We start from the raw sequence: 18,211 nt of genomic DNA, 5'->3' as shown, positions 1-18,211 counted from the left end.
TAGCGCCTGCCAGAAGGCAACAGTTCAAAAAGGTAGTGGGCAGGGTGAGGGTATCTGCATGATTTATGCGTTGCACTGCTGCCACACGATTGGCTGATTAGATAATCACCTTTGTAAGCCCGTTTATCGGTCCAATGGCGGTCTCCAATAATACGGGTGAAGGTCTCTGCGCGTTACTGTCTTTCTTGTTACGCAACATGACAAGATTAAATGAAATACATTTTCTCTTATGTATTACCTCGTTTATTCATCTGACTCCATAAATGAAAAAGGTTTTTAATGATATCTGAGTATCATTAAAAGTGAGCGAATGTTTGATTATTCCTTTAACTATTTAATTATACTTTACCCGTTTTAGATTAAGAAACTATGTCGCTTTGAGGTCCTCGCGTGTTTTCTCTACACCGCGGGTCTCACGATCACAAGCTCATCAGTCTTTGATCATCAAACAGAGGTAATTGCTATATACCTGAGATCGGTCACGTTCAAGTTAACACAATCAAAGATACTTCAGTATAGCCCCATGGAATTGCATACACTTGAATTTAACTTAACGTTTTCTTCAGTAGAGGTCACGGCCACTATTACAGATGTAAGTTGACCAACATAACTTCTCTTATTATAGCTTTGGATTGGCAATGCGTGGTTTCCCACTTATCTGGAGAAACATCAAATTAAAACAGAGACACCCGGATTTAGATTTGTCAAGCAGCGTTTGCTGTTCTAAACGAAAATTCCCTTTTTGTCTTTGCAAACCAAGTACACTTGAATCGATGCCAAATATTAGTCGTCACTAATCTGACGCAGACTTGCGGTAACATACAAATCATTTAATCTGTTTGGGAAAAGCAATTTCAGAGTCAGTCAGAATAAATCAAATGTTGACAATTTATTGACCTGGTAACATAATCAATTCATCAATTCCAATTAGACAGTGATAAGTAAAAGTTAGACATTTTATCAAAACATAAGAAATTCGAATTGCAATCACCTGATATAAATTACACACAGTAAACTGTTTGGGATCGTCTGATTACAGAGAGCCCTGAGCAATGTGTTGCCTTTCCTTAAATACCCAAACTATGGACAAAGGGGATTTTGGGAGTGGTTAGGTTTGGAAGTCCTGGGGACATATCTCATTAACATACAAGCAGGGATGGGAACAGACCTCCAGAATTATAAAACATTTGGCAAAGACCTTATAACTTTGTTGTCATTAAGTTTACAAACCTGGGAATAAGAGCACAATACCAGATGCACTGAGACATTTTAAATGATTCCAAACATGTTACACTAGTTACATTATTTGTATACATCAGATATAGACTTTTGTTACATACAGATCTTAGGTGATTCTGAGCTGAATGGGGAGAGAGGAGAGAATGGGAGAGATGTGTCTAGGTCAACAATGAGGTGTGCATTTGCAGTCTTCGCTCAGTGGGATGTGGTGCCTCAGGAAGAGTTGCTAATTGCGAGAAAGTTAGTTTGTTGATTTTCTCAAAGATCATACATTTGCTCTTTGCCTTTCAATGCAAACACATTGGCACCCTGCCTTACACTTTAATAAAGTAGGTGTACAGGTGTTCCTAATAAAGTGCTCAGTGAGTGTATATGAGTTGTTCTTAAGATTCAGATGAAAGTAATATGGGTAGGCCTACTACAGTAACGTAATTAAGAGCTGTATAAAATTGGTTAGAATGTATTGTGTAATGCAGATAAGCCGGAAATGGAATTAAAAAAACTGAATTAACTTGCCTTTCTTGCTACTTATCTACTCAGGAAGGCATAAAATGAAAAGCATTTGATTACCTGGAAACAAAGTGAAAAAAGAAAACAGTGGAAAAATACGAGGAACAAAGATGCGAACTTCCATTTTGCCATACCTGAACACCATTTGGCTCTTGAAAACGTGATATAACTACCTGATATTTGTTGCAGATGTTATTGTCACAAATAAATAAAGGAATACATAAAAAATAAATCAGTAAGCACCCCAGATCGTGTAGGCTACATGAGGATTTGACACATAATTGAAGCATAACATTTTCACAATAACATATGGGTTTGTTTTTCGGTATTAAAGTATAATACAATATGAAATAAATAAATTCAAACTTTTTAGGGGAGATTGTTCGTGGCGAAGAACTGCAGCCTTCAGTCCGTGACACTGACAGTTTGGGATGTGCTGAAAGTAAAGTGCTGCGCTCATGCTGCATGATGCAGGCAGTTAAGCACAACTAAATATGTTTTTGTTTTGGTATAAAACTTTAAACATCAACACATACCACAAATACTATGAAATAAATAAAAGGAAAGCAAAGAATAAGCAACAAACAACCCAATAAGGAAAAGGCAATGCAAGATAATGATAGCGATAACATACACTTAAAAAATAAAAGTAAAAAAAGAGAAATACAGGTTTGTACAATTTGTTTTTATGGTCAGAGCTGCAAGATTACCTATCACTGGCGCAGCTTTAGCAAGCGAACTAGGTGTTGTATTAGCTATACCTTAAATAAAGCTATACCTTAAATGTATCCAATTACGCAAACAAATACATTTGCGGCACCAGGGTCCCATGGTGTAATGGTTAGCACTCTGGACTTTGAATCCAGCGATCCGAGTTCAAATCTCGGTGGGACCTCGTCCTTTTTAAAATACAATAAAAGCCACCATAATGACATACAGAAAACAAATGATACGTCGTCTGTCGTTGTAAATAAATAACGACATCAAGGACAAACCGTTAGCGAAAGCACATTCTCGCAATTCTAATAACTCATCTGCGTGTAAACAAACGACGACGGTCACTTATAGAAGCATTTACTCTGGTCATATTACTTATAAAATGCTACCGTTTTGGCGAGAATGAAGGGATTGATTTGAAAAAGGTGAAGTCATTCAGTTTGTGTCAGTATAAAAGGTAGTAGTAGTAACACATATGAGCACAATTAGCCGATGGCATAAATGTGATCAGACTATTTGATGTGCAGTTTTGTGTCCAAATCTCTCACGAAGATAACTGTCCCTCCAGATCTTACATATCGTACTTATCATGACTTTTTATTTATTTGTACAATTATACCACCTTTTTGAGCACTTATATCTACCTTATAACATCACAGCCCTATCTAATGTAAAACTGGTAAAAGGAGCCAACGAAACGTTTGTATTAAGCAGAACTAAATAGCTTTGTTATGAGTCAATTTAAGATGGTTGACCACGCCTATGCTAAATATGCTAAAAGGGATAGTTCACCCAAAAAAATGAAAATTCTCCTAATTTACACACCCTCATGCCATCCCAGATGTGTATGACTTTTTTCTTCTGCAAAACCCAATGATTTTTAAAAGCATAGCTCAGCTCTGTTGGTCCTTACAATGCAAGTGAATGGTGACCAGATATCTGAAGCTCCAAAAAGCACATATAGCCAGCATAAATGTAGTCCACACGACACCAGTAGTTAAATCCTTATCTTCAAAGTGATATGATAAGAGTGGGTGAAAAACAGATCAATATTTAAGTCCTTTTTTATTATAAATTTTCCTCCCTACCCAGTAGGTGGCAATATGCACAAAGAATGCAAATCGCCAAAAACAAAAGAATGTGAAAGTGGAGATTTATTGTAAAAAAAACAACCTAAATATTGATCTGTTTCTCACACACATTTATCATATCACTTCTGAAGATTTAGATTTAACCACTAATGTCATATGGATCACCTTTATGTGGCCTTTATGTGATTTTTGGAGCTTCAAATGTCTGGTCACCATTCACTTGCATTGTATAGACCAACAAATCTGAGATATTTATCTAAAAATCTTTGTTTGTGTTCCAATGGCATGAGGGTGAAAAAATTATGAGATAGTTCTAGTAATTTTTGGGTGAACTATCCCTTTAAACTGCAAGCAAAGACTAGCAATGTTTTTCTTGTCAGTGCACAACATAAAAATGGAAGCATGAGGTGATTAACAAACCTTAATCTAGAGATCTACTTGTTTGTTTTCAACATGTTTGTTCAAGTAATCGGAGATAGTCCTCAATGTGCAAAGGACACCCAAGGAAATAAAAGCTGGTGCATGATGTTAAAGATCAGCGTATTACAATAACACTTTTTTAATAAAAGGACCTGAAACTTTCAGAAAAAAAATATAGCCTTGAGGATATTTTCACTGCAAACTTTTATTAAATAACTAAATCAAGCACTCCATGTTAAAATGAAAGTCTAGAGTCTAGTTTTCAATTCAATTTGTATTAACATTTTATTTAAAATCCATAAAATAGTATGAATTAAAAAATGCATCAGTTGCTAAAATAGGTTTTTGTCTCAAGTAAAGGCCATTTTAAATACAAAACAAACAACCAAAACATTCTGACCACTTATTTTAAAAGTAAACACATAAGGAAAAAATAAAAACAATGAAAATAAAAGTGGAACAATGTAATAACAGTCATACATCTTTGGCATCCTGAGTGGTAGAATTAAGTCCCATTTTATCAAGCTTTGACCAAAAGGTCTCATTTATTCTTTATATTTAAATAGCCTACTTAACCAGGAAAATTTCCATTTCAATATTTTTTTCCATCTCATAAAGTCTCACTTTTGATTAATAAAAAGCATAAATGTAACTTTTTTTCAACACCAACCTAATCCTGACTGAACCTGAATACTGAGTTTTTGTAAAAGGTTCATTTTTGTGTATTATAATGATAAAATGCTCCTTACTCAGTACATAAACCTAACACTGACATTTACTGCACTGCCCTCTATAAATGTTCTCCTTTCTTTCTGGTTTGTTCTTCTTATCCTCCCTAATACTGTATTCATTTTCGCAGCTGTTGAGGTCCCAGCATGACTTTATTGATGAAGTTCACAATGGCCTTGGCTGGCTGCTCTGGGTCAAGCTCTGCAAACAGGTGACACACGTTTCCCATACCACCACTGCGCCGTGCTACAAATCCAAACATCCTAGAGAAAACAAAAATAAAGGGAGATACCATAATAGATCAATAATTTAAGTGAGCCTCTTATTAAAATACAGTATAGAAGTCCCCATACCCTTAGACCAATTAATGTAAATAATTATAATATATATATATATATATATATATACACTTTTCCATAACTTTTTAATATTCAGACTTTTCCCGGCCTAATATGTGTGGCTTATATTTGAAATCACTTGTTCTTTGAAATTTGCCTTTTCTGACTGGCACTGAAACAATTGGACTTGTCTCACTTTTGGATATACAACATGCTTGGAAATGCACCACCAGAAAACAAAACATAAAAAATTGTTTAAAAGATAATCACACAAACCCAAAAAGAATACAGGAGTGTACAAGTAGAAAAAAAACACTTACTTGCAGGAAGGGTTATCAGCATCAATCCACCTACACACACACACACACACACACACACACACACACACACACACACACACACACACATAGAGAGAGAGGCTAAGCAACATGTCAAGCAGAGCAAGCAAGAGAGGAACAGAAAAGTAGAACTGAAGAGCCTGTTTGTGTGTGCAAGAACAACAGACAACACATTGACAGACTTGGATAAATGTGAGTGGCAAACCCTCTATTTTAGACATGTTCATGACATTAAAGAAAGACAGCAATACAAAAAATGCTGGCTTGGGCGCACAATGGCAGGTCTCATTTTATATTGTCTGGTTTAAATGTTTGCATAATCATGAATTTCACCTTTGATCCATTGGATCCTCACTGCTGAAAGTCACACTATGAATAGGGTAATGTCGCCTGAAAAACAATCTAAGAGAGAGCGAAAGAAGATATGGATTAGATGTGTCTGTGCATGTGTTTTTCTTTTAAAGAGATGGACAGAATAAGACTATAAGAACTGTTGGAATGACTTTTAAAGGGATAGTTCACGCTACAATGAATCATTTACTCACCCTCATGCACATCCCAGATGTGCATGACTTTCTTTCATCTGCTGAACACATACAAAGATTTTTAGAAAAATATCTTAGCTCTGTAGGTCCAGACAATGGAAGTGAATGGTGGCCAGAACTTTGAAGTTCCAAAAAGCTTATAAAGACAGCAAAAAAGTAATCCTCATGACTCCAGTGGTAAAAATCCATGTCTTCTGAAGTGATATGATAGGTGTGGGTGAGAAACAAATCAATATTTAAATAATGTTTTACCATAAATCTCCACTTTAACGTTCATTTTTTTCTTTTCTTGATTTGCATTCTTTGCGCACATTGCCACCTACTGAGAATTTATAGTAAAAAAGGACTTAATTTTCTTTCCCCTCAGATTTATTTTTTATTCTGCCTTTATGTGCTTTTTGGACCTTCAAAGTTATGTCCACCATTCACTTGCATTGAATGGACCTACAGAGCTGAGATATTCCTCTTAAAATCTTCATTTGTGTTGAGCACAAGAAAGAAAGTCAAACACATTTGGAATGACGTGAGAGTGAGTAAATTATGAGATAATTTTGCTTTTGGGTGAACAATCCCTTTAAATGTCTTATATATGTCTTAAAGGCCTGTATAAATAGTAACTGAAATCACATATTAAGGATGATGCTGGAAATATGCTTATAGAATGATACAAATAAATACCCAAGTTAACAATGCAAATTGATTTCATTATTCAGTGTGTGTGTACTTGTTTTTGTGACCATGTACCTGCGCTGATTATCAGTGAGGGTGATGCCCTGTGTGGATACTTTGAAGTGGACAATTGTTGGCGAAGGACGAGGGTCTTGGGTCAAAGTGCACTTGGTTGCCTTGGAGACAGCTTGCGGGCCAGTCAAAGATTCCGTTTCCACAGAGTTTAGGTAGAGAACATTACAAGCTGACATTGAGAAAGAGCGTAATGAAAAACATTAGACAGAAAAGGAGGACAAGGATCAGGTGCATGTCCGTTTTTAGTTCTAATTAATGAGCAATATATAATACAGCATAACATGAAGTCACATTATAATGACAAATTTCAACTCCATGTGCATTCCATTCACATTCCAATAATTTCCAGAAAGACAAAACAAAGAAAGAAAGAAAGAAAGAAAGAAAGAAAGAAAGAAAGAAAGAAACTCACCTGCCCCCTGTTTCAACAGGTCTGCAGCTGTACTAGTGTTTGTTCCACTTTGCAATGCATGCAAATCTCCAACAAGATCTGAAACACACACAATCAGACAATCATTATGACAACAATATACCTTGGATGCATTGCCATATGGCAGACACAGGTTTAAGTGTGTGTATGACCTCTATCTGGGATGCGCAGAACACAAGGAAGAGACACGGGTGATATGGAGTGCTGATACACCAAAGCAGACAGGGAACCTGGGAGTACAGAGAATAACAAAAATAAAATCAGTAGGGGGGGGGCTGGTTTTAACACAGAACCGTAGAGGCACGCAAAGAAACCAGGCATCTTATTTTTTATCTCACCAAAATATGTTTCATTTTGGCAGCCTTTGATCTTCACTCCTTTTGCTCCACTCTCAATCAGGAAGTGCCTAACGAGCTGCTCCTGAGGGCTGCCCATCTCACCATGGTTACTAGCGTGGGCTGGAGGTGTGGCGACTTTGAGGGCCAATCCATATGCGCCTTGGAATGAATTACTATCCCTTATGAGGAAGCAGCCAGGCTCCTTATCTTTCAATACTGCGATAGCTAAAGGGGAGAAATATATAGTGTATTTCTGTTAACGGTGTGACAGTAATAAGTCTGTAATATACTGTACAACAGCACTGAAAAAATTATTAGAGTCATTTAATTTGGAACTAGCTTTCTAAGAAAAAAGTGAGCTCTGCTTCCCTGTGCAAAACACGCTGCCTCAATGCTAGGATGATGTGAATAGTTGCCAAGGCATTAATCTGCAATTGTTAAGGTATTAAGAATGGTTTTTAGTGTGTTGCTATGCTGTGTTGGGGAGTAACTAACTTAAAGTAGCGACGCTACTAACTTTACATTTTTCAGTAGAGTGACAGTATTTAACCCTTGTGTGTCAATGTAAAAAAAGTTACTCAGAGCTCCTTAGAGGACAAAATTATAATATTATAAATTAATATTATTTTCCACTTTCAATAAGTACATTTTTATATAAATTTATATAACTTTTTACATAACTACCAAGCATTCATTAAATTTTAGTATTTTAACCCTTTAAATGCCCGTTTGTTTACATAATGCCAAAGTTGTTTTTTAAACACACACACACACACACACACACACATGTTGTGTTTCCATGTTTTATGGGGACTTTCCATAGACATAATGGTTTTTATACTGTACAAACTTTATATTCTATCCCCTAAACCTAACCCTACCCCTAAACCTAACCCTCACAGAAAACTTTCTGCATTTTTACATTTTCAAAAAACATAATTTAGTATGATTTATAAGCTGTTTTCCTCATGGGGACCGACAAAATTTCCCCACAAGGTCCAAAATTTCGGGTTTTACTATCCTTATGGGGACATTTGGTCCCCACAAAGTGATAAATACACGCTCACACACACACACACACACACACACACACACACACACACACACACACACACACACACACACACACACACACGTAGTGTTTCCATGTTTTATGGGGACTTTCCATTGACATAATGGTTTTTATACTGTACAAACTTTATATTCTATCCCCTAAACCTAACCCTACCCCTAAACCTAACCCTCACAGAAAACTTTCTGCATTTTTACATTTTCAAAAAACATAATTTAGTATGATTTATAAGCTGTTTTCCTCATGGGGACCGACAAAATGTCCCCACAAGGTCAAAACTTTCGGGTTTTACTATCCTTATGGGGACATTTGGTCCCCACAAAGTGATAAATACACGCTCACACACACACACACACACACACACACACACACACACTCACTCACTCACTCACTCTCTGACATTCATACCAACAGACCCGCACAATTTTAGCTCCAACTTTTATTCAATTGGCCTGCGGTGCTCTATAATACAGAAAATAGGGAAAAAGCATGTATATGCTCCATAGGCTAAACATGAGAAAAATGTCACCATCTGGTGGAATATATAAAAAATTACAATTTTGAAGCCAGGGCTCCGGAATGAAAGCAAAATATCATAGAATTCATGATTTTATGCTTTAATGGCACTGGGATCAAATATTGTTTTAATGGGTTTTAATGGGGAAATGTTTTGTTCTGAAGGCCCTGAGTGTAACTACTTTGTGTACACCATGTATTATAGATGTATTATAGGAACTGTGGTTGAAATATCAAAATTCCCCCAAAAATATACACCTTTAGCTAAATTTATGCCATTGGCATTAACAGCCAAAATGATATATAAAAAAAATGAAAAAGACAAAAATGTCCCGAAGGTCACACAAGGGTTAAGTTTTTTTTACAACACGCTCACCTTAAAGGTCCTCTCTCAAGTTTGGAAGATCAAAACATGTCAGTGAATTGTTTCGTTGGGATGGTTCACACCAGTTAAATAAACAATTCAAAGATTCACTTTATAGTGTGGGAAGTACAATTAATTGTCGTGAATCAGTTTGTTCGATGATTTATGTGCATGAACCAGTTCAAATAAATATTCACTTGAACAAGTCACTGCATGTTCTTATGAAAAATTTAATTAATTGTTGCTGTTTGTCACTGTTTTCAACACTATTTTAAAGTTGGACTCAGTGCATTTTTCCTCATTAAAAAAGTTTAACCCCTAAAGACATGAATTGTAATTTTGTAATATATGTAGGAAATCATGACCACTCACATTAAAATTAATACTCCAGTCATATCAGTAACATTATAAAAGCTGATTTATTCTACAGGGAGAGGGTCCACACATGGGGGCTGCCATTTTAGAATCACATGACCAGCCGAATACTACTCAGTTAATCTCAGTAACTTATTATTTGACACTTTCACTCATTGATTAAATTAATCATGGCTAACTGTGAAAAACTAAATTTCTACAATGGAATCTGAAACTGAAAACTATTGATTTGAAATTATGCTGCATCCAAGGCACTAGGTGTCAGTATAATCCAAGATGACACAAAGACAAATGTTACTGAGTGCACCTTTAAAAGCTTCAATGTAGTTAGCTACATTTAGATAGTAGCTTGTAGTGTAGCTGACTACTATTTCTAAAGGGTAGCTTGACTGTAGTTTAGCTACTTTAATGTACAAGTAGCTTGTTGCTTGGGAAGCTCCAGGTTTAATGTTGTTATGTGGTAGCTAGGGTATTCAGAGAGGTTGCTAGGGCATTGCTAGGGTTTTCTTAATTGTTTCTTACTGGCCAAGTCATAAGAGCCAAAGTCTCGATAATATTCGGATCCCTAGATATGGCTTGGTTTCCTTCTTCAATGTCATTCTATGTTTTTTTTGCCCATTATCATCTGTCAGGTAAAATCATTATTCCAGTCACTTAAAGTGTAGCTTATCAAGAAGCCACACATATTAAGGTATATTTCATATCTGTAGCACAAACGGTGCTGGACGAGATGCTCTCTTAATTAACTTGGTGTTAATGGTTTGTTCAAATACTTAACCCACAGTATGTGTAATAGTAATAGCAGTATTAAATATGCATATGCTCTCACCCTGGTCTCTAGAGATGCCTGGTTTGTACCAGTACTTGGAGCTGTCTTGGACAAACTTGGAGCTGAGGCGGTTCTCCGTTTCCTCCACTCCACTAGAGGGCGATGTTTTGCATCTAGCTGTTACAGGCAATTCACTGGTGGCAGATAAGAAGGACACATGGAACTGGGCAGAGGAAGTAGGAAGTTTAGCAGCTGATTTTAATGAGCTTCTGCCAGTGCAATCAGATACGTTCTGAAGGTGTGATGAGCGTTGTTTTTCAGGAAGAGGAGGTTGGGGGAACGATGCTGGGATGGTAACAGCAGTGTAGCCTGTATATGGTACATGAGGCACTGTCAGAAGAGGATAGCTATATGATATTATAGGGAATGAGGGTGTTACATAGCCATCAGGGTCAGGGGATGATGCTCTAAAGTCACTGTTACTGCTTTCCCCATTGGATGATGTGCAATCGGTCAAGGGTGTCAGGCTTTGCCTTTCAGCATTGATGTTTAATGAAGAGAATTCAGAGGCGGAGCTTCTCTCTGAAGAGCAAATAGTAGGAATTGTCGAGGTTGATGTTGAAGTGTAGTATGAGCCTGGGCGCTCATTTTTATTCTGCTCTGATTCTGGGAAACTGTTACTGAGAGGACTTGAGTTGTGCATTTGTACCTGCACTGACTCCACCCCTTTGGATGTGAGGGTGGAGTAAGGGCATGATGGAGCTGTGTTAGATGTAGCTTCTAAGATGGGTGTTTTCTTAGCCTCTGAATGCTTTGGTTCTGTTTTGTCTGTGGTTTCCGCATTGACAGCGGTGACAACAGTGATCAGAGACCCTGGGAGAGTCTCATCCTCTTGACCTGTGCTTTTCTCTGGATCTTCAGCCTCCAATGCTCTGCTGTAAGAATACACAGAAGGATTTGAGTTGAAAGTACAGCAAATTCAACTTTACCTGTAATTACAGATAATTACCTGTCCTGGTTGGGAGAAGAAAAGGCCATAATGTGACTTTTATCAGCTTCAAAAACCTTGATACCTCCATCTGTACAACACATAAAGAGTGTGAGGAATGAAGAAGGGAGCTGAGAGTTATGTAAAGTCTGGTTAGAATAAGATGGCACTTAATTCATGTTTATATTAGCTTAGTGGTTTATAACCCCCAAGGGGTCCACAAGATTACTCAAAATTACTTAAAATAAATTAGATTAAAATAATCTAAAATGACCAACTTCCAAATCTAACTTGATTAAATGCAAAAACCTCTAAAACATGAAGATGTAGGCCAACAACTTCTAAACCGACAGTTTCTAAAATTTCTGGAATCAAAAAATGTATCATGATTATTTTAATCTATTAACACTACTTGGTTTGGGATGGAGGGGGCCTTAGAATATTGTTTTGGACAATGAGGGGCAAAAACGTAGATAATCACTGGGGTCTGGTATTTAAGCAGCGAAACATTCCATATTGAAGCTCTAAAAATGCTCAAGTGTCCCGTTTTCATGGAGAAAATTTGACAACCCCATTCATGTTACATTATAGCACAATATATTTTTATTTTATACAATGCCAAAATTTTTTTTTAGGAATGCATTGTTTGGGATTATTTAAAGACCCCATAAAATCATAATTGGAGGTTTGTGGCTTTTAAATTCATATTTGTTAGTTTTAAGGTAATCAATATGCAAGTGTACTATTTTAGCAGATATACAAATTTAAAAATGTAGTTTTTCTCTTTCGGGAAAATGGACAAAAAATATTTGCTGACTTACGTTGTTTGCAGAAGCATATAGGCTAAAACATTTTGCCCAATATAATGCTCTCTAGAATGAGAATGTTCCCTCCAATTAAGGGAATGCTCCAGGTACAGTACAAGTTTAATTCAATCGACAGCCTTTTTTGGCATATTGTTGATTACCACACAAATACATTTTGTCCCTCCTTTTCTTTAAAAAAACAAAACAAGGCCTGGGTAGCTCAGCGAGTATTGACGCTGAGTGTGCTGAGTGAGTCCAGCCAGCAACCTCTAAGCAACCAAATTGGCCCGGTTGCTAGGGAGGGTAAAATCACATGGGGTAACCTCCTCGTGGTTGCGATGAGTGGTTCTTGCTCTCAGTGGGGCACATGGGAAGTTGTGCATGGATCGCAGAGAGTAGCATGAGCCTCCACGTGCGGAGTCTCCGCGGTGTCATGCACAACAAGCCATGTGATAAGACGCATGGATTAACGGTCTCAGAAGTGGAGGCATCTGAGACTTGTCCTCCACTACCCGCATTGAGGTCAGTAACCGTGCCACCACGAGGACCTACTAAATAGTGGGAATTTGGCATTCCAAATTGGGAGAAAAAAAAAGAAAATCGAGGTTACAGTGTGGCACTTACAGTGAAAGTGAATGTGCCAATTTTTGTAGGGTTTAAATCCAGAAATGTGAAGATTATAATTATGTACAAGCACTTACATAAATTTTTCTGTTAAAACACATGTATTAGTTGAGCTGTAAAGTTGTTTAAATTGTAATTTTTACAGTCATTTTAAGATTTTAGGTTTTGTTGACATTACATCGTCATGGCAATGAAGTTGTAAAATTGGCTATAACTTTACACAGAAAAGCTTAGTAAGCGATTTTAGCACAATAAAATCATGTTAACACATATATTGTTCACGTTTTCTGACAATATTTGTGAAACCATAACAAAAACTGTAACTTTAACCCAGATATTTGCTTTTTTTAAAGATAATTATTTTTTTTTGTAGTTATCAATATTATGCTACAAATGCTGTCATTTAAGCTTAACTTTTATTGAACCCGTAAAATTCCTTTAATACCACCTGCTAAAGACTAGCAATAGCATAGCATTTGATGGCTATTGGCCATTTCAAAAGTGTGTTGATCCAAAAGTCCTGCTTCAAATTCCTGCTAAAATAGAGTGCAAAAGTCTGGTTCTGGAAGTATAAAATACCATTCATTTTCTAACGATAACTTAGAAACCTTGAAGCTGTGAGCTCAGTGGTTGTAAGTTGATGGTATGCTTCTGTAGAAGCCATTAGTCACCATTATTTAAACATCTTTTCATAGAAATCATGTTTAATTGTGGAATTCCTGGTTAAGAACTACTCTAAACATATTGCTGAATAGCAAAGATCCACCAATCAGATAATTGTGGCAAAAGAGCCCCACAGCAACCTCCTACTTCCATGACGTACTGTGAATGTCGCAATCGAGTCTGTCTACCTATATCTATGCATGTGTATATCTGAATATTTTGCAATACAATTTTTATATATTATTCTATACTTAGAATCAACCATTTTAAATAAATAGTTTGATATCTTTCAGTTGTTTTTAATTCAATTACATAATTTTGCAACGCTACATGGGATTGTAATGCGATGCCCTCATGAAAGATGCCAAGTATACAGTTTTGTGCATTTGTCTTTTTGTCTAATTTTTAAATACTTCTCTGCTTCAACTGAAAGTTTGTAATGTTGTGATTCAGAGCTGGTTGATTCTTCTATAAAGAATTTTATGAAACCCCAAAGAAAAAAAAATTTATGGGGAAAATACATTTGGAACCAAGAAGACTGAAAAAGTGTACAGTCACTGTTGCTCTCTAGAGGAATTACATAACACAGGTAAGATAACTGCATTTATCAGACGGGTTCTTGGGATCATTAAAGACCATTTAAAGACAAATTACCATTTGCACAGTGTGGACCATCTTCAGCTGAAGCATTGTTGTGATTGGCTCGTCTTGGGGATGGTGTGAAAGCAAGTGGCGAGGAGTTTGTGGAATGACCGATGGAGGCGTATCCAGGACTCTCTCTAAATGGTTGTGGAGAGCAGGGACAGGGTGGATGAGGGCTGTGGTAGCCACTGCTTTGTGGGCTTGGATATGGACTCACTGGGGTAATATGTTCAGGGATGGTGTCTGTGACATATACTGCGGGGTCTTGTTTTGGAACAGTGTGGCAATGTCCGTAAGATAATAACGTCAATGGTGACATCACTGTTTTGCGTCGCCAGTATTCGGAATTCTGAACTCCTTCCCAATGAGACTCCACCCTTCCATCCCTCCAGTGCACAGGCCCCTCCCTCCTAAACCCAAACTCCTCTTCTCTAGACCAAGGCAGACCCTCTAACTCTCTACTTCGTAAAGAATGGAGGGCAACATCCTCCAGTAAACGGGAACAGTCTTGGCAGGAGCACGATGTTGGTGGAGCGGAGCTATAACGTAACTCTCGGTAGGGACTGGAAATCAGTGACTGATTTGGGGATGGAGAAGGAGGGATGTGGGTGTGACCCTGAGGGAGGGAGGAGAAATGGATAAGAGGACAAGCCTTCCCTGAAAAGAATGAGTGTGTCTGTGGAGGAAGTGAGTGGGAATGGGAAGACTGTGAATGGGAAAGTGGGGTTTCTGGAGTGGGGTATGAGTACAAGTGTCTGACTGTTTCAGAGCAGGCATGGTGCAGACAGCGTTCTCTCTCCCATAAAAGATCTGGCTGGGATATACGCAGATCCCGGACTGGCAGTGAAGCGGTGCGGTTGCAGGGAAGTGTGTGGTGTTTGGGGTGGACCGTTTGTGCCAGCGCATGTGGGTTGGTCAGACCTGGGCCGCAAAACAAATGAGTGTGGGAATACGGATGACCGTAACAGGGCTGAACAGAACGATCTGGTCTCAGAGGAGAGCAGTCGCCATCATCCAGTATTGCTGTTTCTCTGTGTCTGTGTCTGTCCCTGTCCCTGTCTTCGTCCTTCTCTCTTTTTTCTCTTTCAACACAGGACGGCAGTAGAGAGCAGGACTTAGAGGGTGAAAAGGAGGGATTTGAGTCTGTGGTGAGTAAGAACGGCTGGGTGGAGAGATGAATGTGGGGAGTAGAGGAGGAATGACTGGTTGAGTGTGGGGAGGTATTGATGGAGGCCTGGCATCCATTGGGACTGGATTCTGGTGCATGACGCTTCTTCACCTGAGCATAAAGACTGCCGTCCAAAGGCCCACGTGTGTGACAGATATCTACACGTCATAGAAATATACAGAGACAACAATATTATTCTAATTCTGCATTCCATTCAAAGTCAAATGTGGCATATCCCTACTAAATATCTCCAAACATCTGACCATTAAGGCGTTCAAATTTTATTGCATTTTTTTTGTTTGTTTGTTTGATGGAAGGTGAATGTATATATTTATTTGTGTATGTTTCCCAGGTTCTCCTTGCTGCCATGTTCTCATAAAGTTAAAAGCACCTGCCTCTTTGTGTCAAAAGTTTTTATGATGAATGTATTAACATTTAGTTTTTTCTTCTATTTTCTGTAAAGCTGCTTTGAAACAATATGTATTTTAAAATGTACTTACACTATGCAAATAAATGGAATTGAACTGAATGATTACACATACAGTATGTGTTTGGAGCAGGGGTGCAGCTAACCATTTATGGTGGTGTATGCAAAATCAATATACATGCAATGCAATACACAAAAGACCCTATTTGCTATGTTGCATACCCCCTTTTTGCACCCACTGCTGCAAAGGTTATAAGCTGTTTTGCATCCATGCATCTGATGAACTTGGAATTACATGGTGAACATTTATATACTCGTATTTATATGTGTGTGTGTTTAGTGTTTAGAGTGATTGCACATACCCTCAACGCTATCCTCATGGTGAAGGTTAAAGTTCTCGTATGAGTCCCAGTGCACAACAGAATCTGTGGTGCTGTAATCGATATTTACTCCCGGTTCAATCCACTGCAACTCTCCACCTCAAAACACACACACACATATATGCAGCATAAACACAAAGCTAATGGATGGAGTGATGGGTAAAAAGGTGTGGGTAATTCACTCACTGAGCACTTTATTAGGACTAATAAAGTGCCCAGCGTTGTCTTCTGCTGTTGTAGCCCATCCACATCAAGGTTCTACGTGTTGTGCATTCTGAGATGCTGTTCTGTTCACTACAATTGTACAGAGTGGTTATCTGAGTTACCATAGCCTTTCTGTCAGTTCGAATCAGTCTGGCCATTCTCTTTTGACCTCTCTCATCAATAAGCCTTCCACGGAACTGCTGATCACTGGCTGTTTGTTTTGTTTTTTTTGGGCACTGATTTAACTGGAGATTGTTGTGTGTGAAAATCCCAGGAGATCAGCAGTTACAGAAATAATCAAACCAGCCCATTTGGCACAAACAATCATGCCATGGCCAAAATCACGAGATCACATTTTTCCCCCATTCTGATGGTTGATGTGAACATTAACTGAAGCTCCAGACCCGTTTCTGTCTGATTTTATCCATTTATACTGCTGCCGCACGATTGGCTGATTAGATAATCATATGAATAAGGAGGTGTACAGGTGTTCCTAATAAGGTTCTCAGTGAGTGTACAGTAGGTATGTACCTCTTGCCCTTTGTGGACCAGAAGAGAACACTAACTCCACTTTGGCATCAGCAGGGAAACGGTCATCTATGCGCAAACACAAATAAGCATCATAATGCAGAAAACACTTTTTTTTTCCTACTGTTTATTTATTTATTTTTTTAACAGGCAATGGAGGGGACAATCAAACAAACAGTGTTTAAATATACATGTTTACCTGTGCAGGCATGGTCAAGTTCCTCTTTGCCAAAGGTAAGCTGAGATCCATGAACACTACAGGTGTGAAACTGAACCCTAAACATACATTCTCTCTTACTCACACCTGATTGACAGTGATAACACTTCACCTAAAGAAAGATAGAAAGAGAGAGAAAAACATTAACTTGCATTTATTCTGGGTCCTATTAATTATCATTTAATGATTTGATGAATATTTAATGGTAATTGCTAAGGCATTTTGGCAGTTTGAACAAATCCCTAACCCTATATTAAACTTGCATAACTTGTCCCTCGTTTGTGCTACAGACATGACTGAGACCTCAAATTGTGCAGCTTGTTGAAAATAGGTGTACTATTACCTTTCTAAGCAAGCAGACTTATGATTTTAAAAACAGGTGATAAAATCCCAAAGTCTTAAATTGAAGGAGGGGCCCAGGCAATATCTAAGGACCAGAATAGATGGGTGTTGGGCTATTTTGATTTGGGACAGTAAGTAATTGCCTAGCAACTACCCAGAACTATGCAGCAATGCGCTAAAAACAGTCAGAACACCTTAGCAACAGCATTAACACTATGGCATCAACCCTCAACAAACATGGCAATGAGTTTTGTACTGGCAAGTACTTTTAGAAAATGTAACAATATTGTCTAAAATGTTTTCCACCCTAAAATTAATAATACAAACAATACAAAGCATGTAATAAAACAATAAATTATTTGTGTGTTTCTTACCAGGATGTCTCCCTTTAGAAGTAGAGCTGGTTCAATATTTACACACAGCATCTTACTGTTGGGACCCTGAATATCACTGTAGCACACAAATACACAACAATAGTCAGCAGAGCACTTTTTGGCCTTTTGACTATTTGTAAAATAGTCGAGAGAGAAGAGGAATTGATTAGGAAAAGTTGGAGGGGCGGAGAGACTGATTCCGTGGACCCACTTACTATTTGGCAGAAGAATGTACCAGCTGCAATGATTGATAAATCTTCAGGAAGGTAGAGTAACCTGTACAATGCAATGGGATATATGAGGAAATGATGCT

At 37.8% G+C, this 18,211-nt stretch overlaps 1 protein-coding gene and 1 non-coding gene across 4 annotated transcripts in view; one reads left to right on the top strand and one right to left on the bottom strand.

Annotated features, from left to right (window-relative positions):
• Window positions 1–2,572: 2,572 nt before the first annotated feature.
• Window positions 2,573–2,644, top strand: trnaq-uug (transfer RNA glutamine (anticodon UUG)). The gene has a single exon. It is a non-coding gene; the product is annotated as a tRNA-Gln (tRNA).
• Window positions 2,645–4,219: 1,575 nt separating this feature from the next.
• Window positions 4,220–18,211, bottom strand: part of tns2b (tensin 2b) — a 34,210-nt gene continuing 20,218 nt past the window's right edge. For all 3 annotated transcript variants that reach the window (XM_052130502.1, XM_052130503.1, XM_052130504.1), the window contains 15 exons: window positions 18,114–18,174; window positions 17,899–17,974; window positions 17,165–17,294; window positions 16,969–17,034; window positions 16,216–16,332; window positions 14,271–15,584; window positions 11,545–11,614; window positions 10,596–11,470; window positions 7,440–7,664; window positions 7,254–7,331; window positions 7,084–7,161; window positions 6,672–6,840; window positions 5,716–5,784; window positions 5,365–5,394; window positions 4,220–4,969 (listed from right to left, as the gene is read on the bottom strand). In XM_052130502.1, the coding sequence (XP_051986462.1) occupies window positions 4,825–4,969; window positions 5,365–5,394; window positions 5,716–5,784; window positions 6,672–6,840; window positions 7,084–7,161; window positions 7,254–7,331; window positions 7,440–7,664; window positions 10,596–11,470; window positions 11,545–11,614; window positions 14,271–15,584; window positions 16,216–16,332; window positions 16,969–17,034; window positions 17,165–17,294; window positions 17,899–17,974; window positions 18,114–18,174 (3,503 nt within the window). In that variant the 3' untranslated portion in view covers window positions 4,220–4,824. The remainder of the gene's footprint in view (window positions 4,970–5,364; window positions 5,395–5,715; window positions 5,785–6,671; window positions 6,841–7,083; window positions 7,162–7,253; window positions 7,332–7,439; window positions 7,665–10,595; window positions 11,471–11,544; window positions 11,615–14,270; window positions 15,585–16,215; window positions 16,333–16,968; window positions 17,035–17,164; window positions 17,295–17,898; window positions 17,975–18,113; window positions 18,175–18,211) is intronic.

The sequence above is a fragment of the Xyrauchen texanus genome, chromosome 7 (genome assembly GCF_025860055.1).
Source record: "Xyrauchen texanus isolate HMW12.3.18 chromosome 7, RBS_HiC_50CHRs, whole genome shotgun sequence".
NCBI lineage: Eukaryota > Metazoa > Chordata > Actinopteri > Cypriniformes > Catostomidae > Xyrauchen > Xyrauchen texanus.
Note: the sequence above shows the minus strand (reverse complement) of the source record. Positions and strands in the feature narration are given on the sequence as shown.